General features: G+C 40.0%; 1 protein-coding gene across 9 annotated transcripts in view; it reads right to left on the bottom strand.

Annotated features, from left to right (window-relative positions):
- PDE4D (phosphodiesterase 4D) overlaps positions 1–12,948 on the bottom strand; it is a 1,603,025-nt gene that overhangs the window by 603,573 nt on the left and 986,504 nt on the right. The window contains exon 2 of one of the 9 annotated variants that reach the window (XM_061393132.1): positions 12,066–12,749. The exons of the other annotated variants lie outside the window; for them this stretch is intronic. Within the exon in view, the coding sequence (XP_061249116.1) occupies positions 12,066–12,112 (47 nt within the window). The 5' untranslated portion in view covers positions 12,113–12,749. The remainder of the gene's footprint in view (positions 1–12,065; positions 12,750–12,948) is intronic. 9 annotated transcript variants of the gene reach the window in all.

Below are 12,948 nucleotides of genomic sequence, written 5' to 3'. Positions count from 1 at the left end.
GGAAGAATGCATGGCAACCCACTCCAGTATTCTTGCCTGGAGAATCCCCATGGACAGAAGAGCCTGGCGGGCTACAGTCCATGGGGTCACCAAGAGTTGAACACAACTGAGCAACTAAGCACAAGCAAGGATATACATAAGGATATGTAGGCCAGAATAGGAAGGAAGGTAACATTAATACTAACACAAGCTGATCTGCATGCTTTAGACTAGAAAGGCAGAACCCAGTTGAGCAGGGCCTTCTCAGTATGGTGTACAATGTATGTGCTCAATTGCTCAACTGTGTCCAACTCTTTGTGATCCTGTGCTCCTCTGTCCATAGAATTTTCCAAGCAAGAATACTGGAGTGGGTTGCCATTTCCTACTCCAGGGGATCTTCCAGACCCAGGAATCAAACCTGCATGTCTTGCGCCTCCTGCATTGCAGGCAGATTCTTTACCACTGTGTCACCTGGCAAGCCTTTATGGTATACAATACAGAGTCAATACATTTTCCAGGCAAAAGAAGAGGCATGGAGGAGAGGACTATTTTGGAGCCTAGCTTGAGAGTGTAAGATGTATGAAAAGAGGAGAGAAGACCCATACATGGAGGCTTGGTTATGTCTGAGAACTGTGTCATGTACTGCAAAAAAATAATTAAAATGTAATATAAATATTATTAGTGAAGAAGTGGACATATAAATTAACATATGGACCAGCTACAGATTAATTTACACAGTACTGTCTTCCCAGAAAGAGAAAACATAGACATCTTCAAGGAAAGAAAGATTCCTGTCCATAAATTGAATAAACTGGTTACTGGTTTTAAAGAAATAATGAGTACCTTAGATAAGGAGTTGATTTGGAAGAACGGCATTTGGATTGTGTAGATAAACACGGTTCAGCAGGATGGCTGCCTCTGTAGACGTGGTTAAACTCTCTTGAGTATCAGAAACCAAGGTGCGTGGGAAGTATTTATGTTCAAGATGACAATTTTTATGGAAATTTCTAGAAGTTTTCTAAGGGTAGGTGATTTTTATTGAGGTTAGAGAGACGAGGAGAAATGCATTATTCCCCATAATTCAAACTCAGCCCAAGATGTTTTTCTAGCACAAGCTGAAGGGTTTCAAATATATGATACACAGGAAGCAGGCAGCCAGTCCTCCAAACAACCGAGAACGGAGAAGACCTAGGTTAAAAGAGGCCTGCCGTGAAACAAGCAGGTTTCCTTAGGCAACCTGGTTAGCCTTTCACAGCCTACTCTCCTGATCTGCACAGTAAAGCCAGAATTCACTGGTTCCTTATTGGGTGGCAAGTGCTCTCATTTAATCTTCAGGTCACCCAAAGAAGTGAGCACCATTTATTAAACCCACTTCACAAGGAGGAAAACTGAAACACAAAAAGAGGTTAGATAATTTACCCAAGGTTACACACCTTGGGAAGTAGGTAACATACCCTTGTCATGGATTTGGGGGAGGATTAAATGAGACACTGTATATAAAAAGTTTAATCTATACCTGGCATTAACATCTCAAATATTTATTATGTATTATATTTATGATTTTAATAGCATAAGTTCCCTTGCTTCATCTCAACACATGGCACAGTAACATCATTTAAACAAAGCAGGTTACTTAATCAAATAACTCCCAACTATATAATTTTTTGTTCATCCTTTTCTTTGCATACATTCATTAGTTGAGGAAAACTTTATAGAGTACCATCTGCCTGCAATGCAGGAGACCCCAGTTTGGTTCCTGGGTCGGGAAGATCTGCTGGAGAAAGGATAGGTTACCCGCTCCAGTATTCTTGGGCTTCCCTTGCAGCTCAGCTAGTAAAGAATCCGCCTGCAACATGGGAGACCTGGGTTTGATCCCTGGGTTGGGAAGATCCCCTGGAGAAGTGAAAGGCTACCCACTCCAGTATCCTGTCCTGGAGAATTCCATGGACTATATAGTTCATGGGGTCGAAAAGAGTCAGACACGACTGAGCAACTTTCACTTTCACCTGTGGGTGGTAGTACTGTGCCAGAGCTCAGGATAGAAAGAACAGATGGCTACTATCATGAAGAGAAGGGGACGTGATCTGTTACCATGAAGTCTCACAGGTTAGCTTTGTCACAGAAAGGTCCTGGAAGCAAGATTTGCAGGAAGGCCTGGCCAAATGTTATCCGTCTTTAAAATGGTGACATCCTGATCCACCAGAACATTTTACTTTCTCAAAACTAAACTTGCCTGGATTACTTTCTAGAAAATGTGATTTTTTTCCAATTGTTTTTTTTTTTTTTTCTTTTAGAACTCAATTCCCAAGACTCCGATGCCATACTTCATGATGTATAAGAGGTCTCTTCTACTACTCTTGGTGACCCTGGGGTCTTACCAGTTTGCCCGCTATCAACTTGCCAAAGTTTCTTCTCTAAAGCATCAACAGCTGCTCCATCACATTGCCAATCTGTTTTAAATGCACTAAGTAAGCACTCATACACAAAGAAACTCAAAACTACGTATCTGATACTGAGAACTTCACTCCATGTTATTTCTTAGACTAGACGGACGCTGGATGAACAAGGATAAGCTTGAGAACATCAACCAAGAGAAGAGTTGGAAATATAATGGACACAAAAATGGTACATAAGACATATTTTCTCAATTACCGGTGATCTGGACTTCCCCCGTTGCCCAGTAGGTAAGAGCCTGTGCTTTCACTACAGAGGCCATGTTTTCCATCCCTGGGTGAGCAAGTTCCTCATGTTGCACAGAGTGGCTAATTACTGGTGATATCAGCACTAATAAACATAAAGTTGCCATCTTACCCATGAACAAGGCTGCTATTTAAAAGTTTCATATAGAAGGAATTAAGCCAAATACCTAAGGCTGAGAGACTAAGGATTTTCCGCAGGAGGGGCTTTTTTTTTTTTTTTTTTGAGAAAAACATCAGACTTCAGCCCTAGAGTAGCTTATGGATCAATGCATATTTCACAGTATTCCATTTAACTGAAGGACAGTTATACAAGCCAGAAATGAGTAAACTGATCAGGCAATTTTTAGAACAGTAGGTATTTTTTATGTGTATTCAGTTCAATGCCCTCATCTTCAGATTTAAGAAAAACATGAACTAAAAGGGAGGGCATAATGAAGTTTCCTTATAAGTGACTAGGACTGCTCAGGACCTTATTTAGAGCTTTGGAGCTGAAGCAAAATACCCACAAAAAAGCCCTATACAAAATATTTGTGAGCACTGGAAACCAAGGATATTAAAGAAGAAATTCTGCTAAACTGGGAGAAAGTTCTAGTAATGAGAAGAGATAAAAGGAATTCATAACATCTCCCAAACGCATCGTACATGATAGGGTTTATAATTATGATCTAAATATATTATAAGATTACTTAAAATGTTCCCTCAATTTACATCTTATATTTGTCATTCCCCCCCTCCCCATACCTCATGGAAACATAAAAGAGAATTTAAACTTATAAATATTTAAAGTAGGCTATACTGGTTCTGGCTAAAGTCATATGATGTTTTGTTGCTTTCAGTAAGCTTCTCAGAGACTGGTGACACTTTCAAGTCAACTTCAGAAGGATTTTGAAGAAATCTTTGTAAAAGCAGGCTGCATCTGTATGGATGTGTGACATTACAACATAAACCACAGACAGGTAGGCTCCTAGTAAAAAGTGAGCAAAGTTGAATCATTTTGCCTTTTCTTCCCACTGTGATTCTTATTCATTTGAAGATAAAATTCAAGGTGCAAATCTTAGAACTTCTGTTTGTTACCCCACAGTTATTTCCAGGTAGCTCAGAAAATCTCACAGTCCTAAATCAGGTCATGAAACTGGAACTACAGTCTAGTTAACATGTTCATAATACAGCTTCCTCCACTACCAAGGCAAAGACAACAATGATAAAGTCAGTTCCGCAGTCTTTGGAATTCCCAAAACACAGTCAACAGGAGAAATGCTAATTACAAAACAGTTTCTAATTTAGTAATTAAGGATTGCTTCATTTCTGTCATACAGCTGTCCCTTTTCTTAACATAATACTTTATGTGAGTAATTTTCAAAGCAGAGTAAAACATCCTTCATCGACTCCACATATTCATTTAGCATCATCAACTCTTTCCAATTCACCGGACACTCGGATACTTCCACCTTCAGAAGCCTTTCCAATTCCCACAGAAACTGTCCAGTAACTTGACTCAGCTCTTTCACCTCCCTTTTCACGGCCCTCCTCTGAGATCTTATCCTGATCTTGAACTCTGCCTCCCAAAGAAAACAGAAGGCATGAGACCAAACCGCCTTGTGTTCCCCTTCTAACTTCCTAATCTTTACAAGATTGACTCCATCCTCCTTCACCCCCCTCCTTACTTGGGGGAAGCAATGTCCTTCATGCAGTCTTCAAGTCCTATCTCTAGCTACTTCCTTTGGGGTACACTCCCTGATGCTTAAAATTATTTGGTGTTCTTCACTAACTGCTGGGTTTCCTCCCTTCCCTTCTCTCTCCCCATTTTTGTGTCTTTCTTGTCCAAAATTTTGAAAGTAGTCTGCACTACTTTTCTGCGCTTTTATAACCCCCTGAACTAGAATGCTCCCCAACTTAAACTACTCTCCAAGGTGTTGCCAATAACTACTAACTCTTGAAGCCATCAGACATACTTTGAGTCCCTCATTTCTAGACTTTTCAAAAGTAGACCAGCCAGTTAAGGTGTTTCTTCCTTTAAACTCCCATAATATTCTGTACATTCCTGTATTAACGTGCTCCCCACCATTCTGCAATCATTTGTTTCTGCGGATGTTCTCCTCACTCGTCTGTGAGTATCTTCAGGGCAGAACTGTTATCATATTTATCTGGGCATCCCCTGTGTGCAAATAGATCAGCATGTTCTAATCCAAGTGTTCTAATCCAATTCACTAAGAATGGCATTTCAACAGCTATATTGTGATTAAAATGTTTCTTTGGCTGTTTTGCACTAGCTCTGATTATAGAAAATATTAATATTTTTTACCTGTGCAAAAAAAATTTTTTCCTAAAGACCTGTAATTAGAATATGTCAAAGAAAGTAATAATGATGGAAGCAAACCCCAAAGCTTGTATGATTTTTATTGGCAGCAAAGTACTCTCATCTGATTGGCACATCTGCTTTTGAGGTAGTGGTGTAACTCAGGTCAAAGGAGGGCCAGAGCTGTGCCATGGGCAAAGGAAGGGCTGCCTGTGGCTTTGCACAGAAGCTCTATCCATTCACCAAGTTCCACAGTCTGCAGTTCTAATTCACCTGCCTAATATGTGATATGTGGGGCACCTCTCCTAATTCACCTGCCCAGAGAAGCAGCTTTCCCTAACTCACAGAAAAAAAATCCCATAGGACAAGAGTGGCCCTGGGAACAAGGGTCACTTCAAATTCCTTGTAAAATTTTGAGAAAACACAAAAAGATCTGCTGACATGGCTGAAGTACAGGTCATAGTCTGAACATGAATAGGAAGGGTTTCTCAGAGAAAGGTCTTTGATATTCACTGGGCACTCAGTGTACTTCCCCAGCTTGCTAACTAACAGGGAATCTGCTTATTTTCTCTGGTGATATCGCTAAGCTATTTTCCAAAAGGTCCACAGACAGGCGTCTGCCACAGAACAATATGGTCAATCAAAAGACACTGGGTTTTCAAATGAGGCCGGAACTGTTTTTCAGTGGGTCAGCTTCCCTAAGCAATAGACATGTGACTTGGAGCAAGTTCTTTCCCCTCTGCGGGCCTTACTTTCCTCATCTGCCAACAGGGGTTCAAATAAGACCCACCTCTGAAAGTTACCGTTGCCATTAACGGATGTAATTTATGTGAAAACATGTGGCCTGGGTTCAAACAGTGCTGATCTCATCCATGAAATGTTTAGTGGTTATATTTGTTATGTATAGCTAACAAATTCACCCAAGAGACTTTAGCGTGTCATTGTTTAACAGTCTAATAAATTATTTTTACCAGTGTGCTATGAAAGTTCCTTTAATGGCCTACTCTTCAAAATGAAGCTGGTAAATAGCCACTGAATTGTTTTCAACAGGTGGTGAAGAGCTCTGAGAGCTTTCACAAGGTCACACAAAGCGGCAACACCAGCGTTAGAAACCTGGAAAGGTTTGGTTTTTTACTATTTTTCCCCAGCCAATAATCTACCATATAGAATCTGGATTATCCATCTTTGAAACCAAACATTTATCCTCAAATTTTACACAGTATAGTTCCCAGGTGAAATATATATCCTTGGGAATGTTTATAGGCTGGTACTTCTGTAACAACTAGAAACACCATTCTAGTTGAGCGCACGTGCCTGAGTACACGCTCAGTTGCTTCAGCTGTGCCCGACTCTTTGTGACCCTATGGACTATATCCCACCAGGCTCCTCTGTCCATGGAATTCTCAAGGTAAGAATACCGGAGTGTGTTGCTGTGCCCTCCTTCAGGGGATCTTTCTGACCCAGGGATCTAACCTGCTTCTCTTGAGTCTCCTGAAGTGGCAGGTGGGTTCTTTACCACTAGTGCCTTCTGGGAAGCCCATCTAACAGTCCATTGAGTGGTAAATAGTTATAGAAATTAACTTTGGCCTGGTGATATTTTGGAGCTATTGTAAAAAAAAAAAAAAGGCAGAATGACTCTATAGTTAGGGTATCTATGAGCACAAATATCTGTGGAGTGTGATTGAAGGAGGAGAGGAAGAGAGGAAGTGTGACTATTGTTCAAAAAAGAAAGAAAGAAAGAAACTGCTAGCCTGAGGCAAGTGGGAAACTGGTTGTTAAGTTCCCTCCTTGGGATCTTCCTCTTGGAATTCTAAACTGTTTTCCTTTTTCCCTTCCTTGCTGTTTTTCTTGGAACCTGAATACAGTAGCATTAGTGGGAGTAACTCAGTAACAGTCAGCTAAAGTGAGTGCAGAAACAAAGGGGTGGAAAGTGAACAATTTAATAGAAACAAAACATCCCAAATCCATAGCTAAGCATTTTCACGTGATGGAGAACACTTTCTCCCTTTTTTCTTATGTAGGCATTGTCTGACTGCTCCCTGTCTTGGGCCACCCACTCAGCCCAGTGAGGAGGTAACCTGTCAGCGTGTAAAGTACACAAATTATGTTGCTGCTGCTGCTGCTGCTGCTAAGTCACTTCAGTCGTGTCCCCACAGACGGCAACCCACCAGGCTCCCCTGTCCCTGGGATTCTCCAGGCAAGAACACTGGAGTGGGTTGCCATTTCCTTCTCCAATGCAGGAAAGGGAAAAGTGAAAGTGAAGTCCCTCAGTCGTGTCAGACTCTTAGCGACCCCATGGACTGCAGCCCACCAAGCTCCTCCGTCCATGGGATTTTCCACAGCGGAAAGTCTGTTGCAATTGAAAATTATGTTTCATTGCCCTAAGTTGTGGGCACACTGATACTGCTAATGGCAACTTTTCTCCTCTATCACACCATTGCTTAATCAAATTTTTACAAAATTTTAAAGAATGAATTTTCATTTGCATGTTTAAATTAGAAGGTATTACTAACAGAAATTAAGAAGACCATAAGCTAAAGGCACTAAAAGAGAGTAAAACAGAAAGCCAAGAGAAAAAATTAGATGTTTAATGGGATCAGTACTTCATCTAAAGGAAAATCTTTGCTATGTTGTATCTAAACACGAACTTATGCCTTAAACAATGGCTGACTTTACCACTGAGCCCCAGGGATTTGTGAACACGATGAGTTTGTATAATTACAAGCTAGAGCTAAACTTTACTGGTCACAAGTGCTCACAAACAAATTGTATGTGGATTCTGGAATTTCTGGGTAGTTCTGTCACTCAGAGGAAGAGATGCTACTAAAGCAAGGTCAGCCATGACCTGAAATCTCATTAGAAGACAAGCAGACACTGGCAGAATTTTACGTTGACTAAAATGAGCAGAGCTCTGTTATCTTGCAGACTTAATCCATTTTGTCCTTCAAAGCATACAGTCATCAAACACAATGTTTCTCCCACCCACTAAAACTCTCATAAGACAAGTGAGACTGTTACATGTGGTGAGTAAAACCTAAACTCTAGGAAACGCAATTCTGGGTTGAGTTTCTATAGTTTTGACATATGAAGAGAAGAAAAACTTCAAAGATGTGATTTTAACAGTCTAGATAAGAAGGACCATACTTTCATTAAGAAGCAGGCCATCTTGCCTTTCTCTGATTATTTACACATTGAATTTACTGTTGAAATTTTATATATACACATATATATGCATATATACATAAATGCACACACTATTATGGATATATTGATTTATATCTTGCTTCATTCAGTAAATGAATTAAGTCAAAGAAAACAAAATAAAATGAGTTAGTATGTGAGGTGAACTCTTGCTTTACTGAGGAACAACCAAATCGTGACCCACTAGATTAAATCTTACTAGGAACCCGGAAAGGGCAAGTCCAATGAAAGGATGTGAGGGCCTAAAAAAGGAAAAATAAGCCTCAGGGTTGAGTCAAAGTGCTATAATCACCCCATGTTGCCTCTTGATCAAAGTGAGGTCTCGACATCATAAAGAGAGTTTGGTAAAAATACTTAAATGTGTGGACTTTAAAAAACAAAATCCTAAACCTCAATTAGTCACCCACCATCCACAGTCACTGGTCCCAAATTTCCCAAGGCTTCCTCAAAGGAGCCCACAGAGCAGTACGGAACCACCTTCCCTGGCAGGGGCCCTTGGCTTCCACCTCCCTCTGTCTTCTGAGTCTTCTGAGTTCATCATAAGAAGGATGCCAAGGTATTTCAATAAAATGCCCTCCTAATTGTTATATATGTAAAATTCAATTGCATGCAAGATGGGCCTGGCATTTCTGGCATGAAATTCCAGAGCATTTATAAATCAGATTATGCAAATTTGTTATGTATTTTTAAATAAAGCAAAAAGCTACAAGCACATGCTAGGCACACCATGTTACGTCCCTCTTACTGGACCCCTGCATAATGGTTCTGTGCCTGGTGTTTCTCAAAAGTCCTCTTTGTTGCTACAAGATGAAATTTAAATTCCTAGAAAGCTGACTGACATTTCTCTTCTTTCAGCTATGCAAGAAGGCCCATTTCTGAATTGTTAGGCTACCACTATATTCTCACAACTAGCCAGAATAAAAAAATAAGGGCTAACTATATAGTACGTATTTACAGAGTGAGATGAACCCTTATCTTTGTTTGGTTTGGCACTAAAAAGGTTGAAAAGTGTAATGGAAAGAAGCCTTAGCAATAAAATCCTCCAGCAAGTTTTTCTAATGCAGATTTAAACAGGGAAAGCACATTCTTCTTACCACTCTCTTAGCTCTCAAAGGGTAGTGTTCTATTAAGACAAGTAGTAAGACCACTTATTAACTTTAACTTGTCACCAATAAACTAAGAATTTGTCATACTATTGCTCAACCATCAACATACCAGCCCCGGGGCAGGAGGATGAGAATCCGAGAAGGAACTCTACACTAGGCTTCTACTGGAACCATTACCTCTGATGAACTTTTGAAGACTCCTCTTAGACCTCCTTCATCTCAAATTTCCCTCCTTGCTCCTTCAAAAAGTAGAAGAGAAATAAGTGTGCATCTCTATACCCTGCCCATCCAAAGGGTTTAGAGCCTTCATAGAGATTAGATTGTGAAACCCAAGGCACACATCTCCTTTAAAATGTTTATTATTCCCAGGCATTGAGTTGTTGCCAACTTCTGATCTGCCCTCTTTGTGGGGGGGGGGGGGGGGGAAAGACCTGCGTAGGAGAATGAGGAAAAAGATTTGGAGATGCAAAGCAGAACAACTTGGCAAATCCTTTCTTCTTAGCAGGACCATTCATGAGCATAGAATTCAATCCAACAGGACTCTTACAGCAGGACAAAGAGAAAGAAGGTTTTCTGTCAAGAAACCTAGAATCCTAGAAACCTAGAAATCTCTTACCATGGTATTAAGAGGTGAGGTTATAAATAAGAAAGAAACAACAACTGGGGAAGTTGAGACCAAGCACACCATTAATTTGGTCACCTGGAAAAAGTCACCACCTTCTTCCTTTGAGTTCAATATCTTATTAATGAATCCTTCTAAAGGGCCCAAGCAAAAATAGGTACACAGAACACTAACACTCCACAGTGGCTCTGTTTGGCCACGACATTAACAAATTGGCACGTCATGCAGTGAAATGTATGAAGGGTTACCTAGCTTCAGGCACAAAAGAAAACCACCAAGGCTCTCAACTTCTGCATTCAGTTTTCAAACATATATGTTACAGGTTTATAGGAGCATGAATAAGCACATTTGCATTCTTTCAAAACCTACAGGGTTGAATAGTTCGATTCTTTCCAGTCAAAAGCAGAGGTGAGGTAAATGCAGCAACAATAAAATAAAAGGTGGTTATAATGTGAGGCATTCAAAGAGTAAATTGCATCCTTCCTATTACAACATAAACAAACAGACCCAAACAGCAAAGCTTAGGCAGAACAAAAACTTGCTTTACAGCAAAGTACACTTTATAGAAATGAGAATGCTAATTTTATTTTCCCCTAAACGAATCCTAATAGGTACAAAATTAACCCGGAAGGAAGGCATAAGGAATTGTTGAAAAAATATCTGACAAATGCCTACTACGTGCCAGGGATTGTTTCCAGGACCCTTTCAATCTTAGGGTTTAAGACTACCTATCTGACTGTACTGGTAAGAATGACAAAGACCTCATTGCTGTGTCCGACCCTCACCATCAGGACAAGCAAGGGGAAAGCACCGAAGCTCCCGAGTCGGGAACTCTGATGATGCACTTGGAAGTGGGCCACTGAGGTTTGCAGGCTTGTCACCCAGGCTCCTTCCCAGCACATTACGGCCTGGGACAGTGGCTCCGGATGGCAGAGAAGGAAGATACGCCACAGTGTCGATTCTGGATCCATCTGATACTGACAGAAAATGAGTCCTGCCCAGTGACAGAGGATGTCACTCACCCTTCTCTGTAACTGATTTTCAGCTAACAAGCTGAAACGTCTGTAATAAACCAGTAGGGGATTTTGGTGGAGTTTCAAAATATCAAGATGCTTTCATTTGAGACACTGTCATAAAAGTAACTAGAAAACCCTCAGAAACCTGTATTTTGATGAATATCACTTATTCTAAGGCCAGCCAGAAAATATACCCGAGAAATATACTTTCAAAATGAGATACATTGCAGTATGCAAACCAAACTATATTAGTAAGCCACAAAACCTGAAAATGTACCTTTACCATACATTCACAAAGTCTCTGCTATGAGAAATTGAATCCAGTCAACCCTAAAGGTGTGGTGAAAACAAGCAATTTTTAAATAGTGAGCTTTGCCCTTATACTACCCTCAGCAACTAGTTCCTAGAAACGTTTAATCATAAACTCTAACAAGAAATGGTACATGATGTCACATGCCCATGGACCTTAATTCATTACATTGAATTGGTCATGAATACATGACCAAATATCATTGCACTAAGCAAGTTCCATGAGAGTCCGAGCATCTCATGATTCATCTGTTAGAATTCTATGAAATTGGCTCATTCTGGTAGAAATATTTCTTGAATAGTTAAAATATTCCTTAAATCTCAGGCACCAACATATCTTAACATCATTTTAAAATTGAGTCAGCATTCTAAGTTTTCCCTTAAACCTTCTTTTGGAAATTTTCAAAGACCTAACACCAAGCAAATTGACATGAGATGCCTGTGTGTGTCCTTCCCCAGGGAATTTTCAAATTAAAAAAAAAGACAAAAGTGTAAATACCAAATCCTAAACTTCCTTTTTCCTTTTACTTATTAATTAAATAGTTGCCATTCTCAAAGTTGTTGTGGCTTTTTTTTTTTTTTTTTTTGGTCTCTCTATGAAATTTCAGCACTTGTCAATGTCCTCATACCTGACTTATTTGGAATGCTTTTATATTAACAAGTAATTTGTTATTGCATAACCAATACTTTCTCAGAAATATTTGTTTTTAAACATGTTTTACTTTTCATCCTCATGTGAGACTGATATTCTTGTTCAAGACAAATCCACCTCTGGTACCTGTCATGGAATTTTATAATTCTGAGTATTACCAACTGAAGGGGATATTGATTACTCACCATATCCAGGAATGCCTTCTAAAGGGGAAATTGTTCACATGCATCATGTTGGCAGATCTTCCGTCATTAATATTTTCCTTGTCTTGTATGTTACATGTAGTGATTTTCAAAGATGAATTCCAACTCTCCTGTTTGAGCAGCTATCATGGGCAATTATTGCAACAAGTATTGAATTCCAAAAAATTCCCCCCCAAAAAACAAAGAGCAACAACAAAAGCCCTTCCAGGGTTTGAAGAAAGAAACATCACAGAGCACTGCAGGCATGGGTCCACCCATTTAGGTTCCAGTAGTTTAGTCAACTTACTAAAATAACCAGTTCAATCGCTAATCCTAAATGGTGGCAAATATTGTCCCAGTAAAATCCAAGTGCCTGGAGTGGAATTAATGCATCTTTGCAGGAAGGACTCTGGAATGTGGGAAAAAAGGAGTCAAAAGACAGTTTCTTGTTATCCTTGTTAAAGAAGTGTTAGAAGGGAAATGGAAAACTTCAGGTTGCTTGGCCATGCTGTCCTTTAGAAATGAATATTGCTTTTTCTTCTTTCTGAGGCACATATTCATGTGTGGTCACTTTAACGCAGTGCTGCCTTCTGAGACGTGTCGGACAAAGACCTGGGCAGAGGGGCTAGCAACCATGTATAACCAAAAGCCAACTTCTCTCCCCCTCTCAGAATGGCTGGTTTTCAACTGCAAAAGTAGGAAGGCAAGGATCACCAGGAGCTCCCATCATGACTTCAGAAGGTGCTGTTAGGAGAACATTCATTTCTGCTGCCAAGCCCCATAATAAGGCTGCCTGCTCTCTTTCAGTCAAATGACTAAGCTATTGATCCTCTCCCTGCAGAAACCCCTCTAATTTGTTGTTATCAAACCCATGTGCGGGCTTTTC

The sequence above is a fragment of the Bos javanicus genome, chromosome 20 (assembly GCF_032452875.1).
Source record: "Bos javanicus breed banteng chromosome 20, ARS-OSU_banteng_1.0, whole genome shotgun sequence".
NCBI classification, from domain to species: Eukaryota; Metazoa; Chordata; class Mammalia; order Artiodactyla; family Bovidae; genus Bos; species Bos javanicus.
Note: the sequence above shows the minus strand (reverse complement) of the source record. Positions and strands in the feature narration are given on the sequence as shown.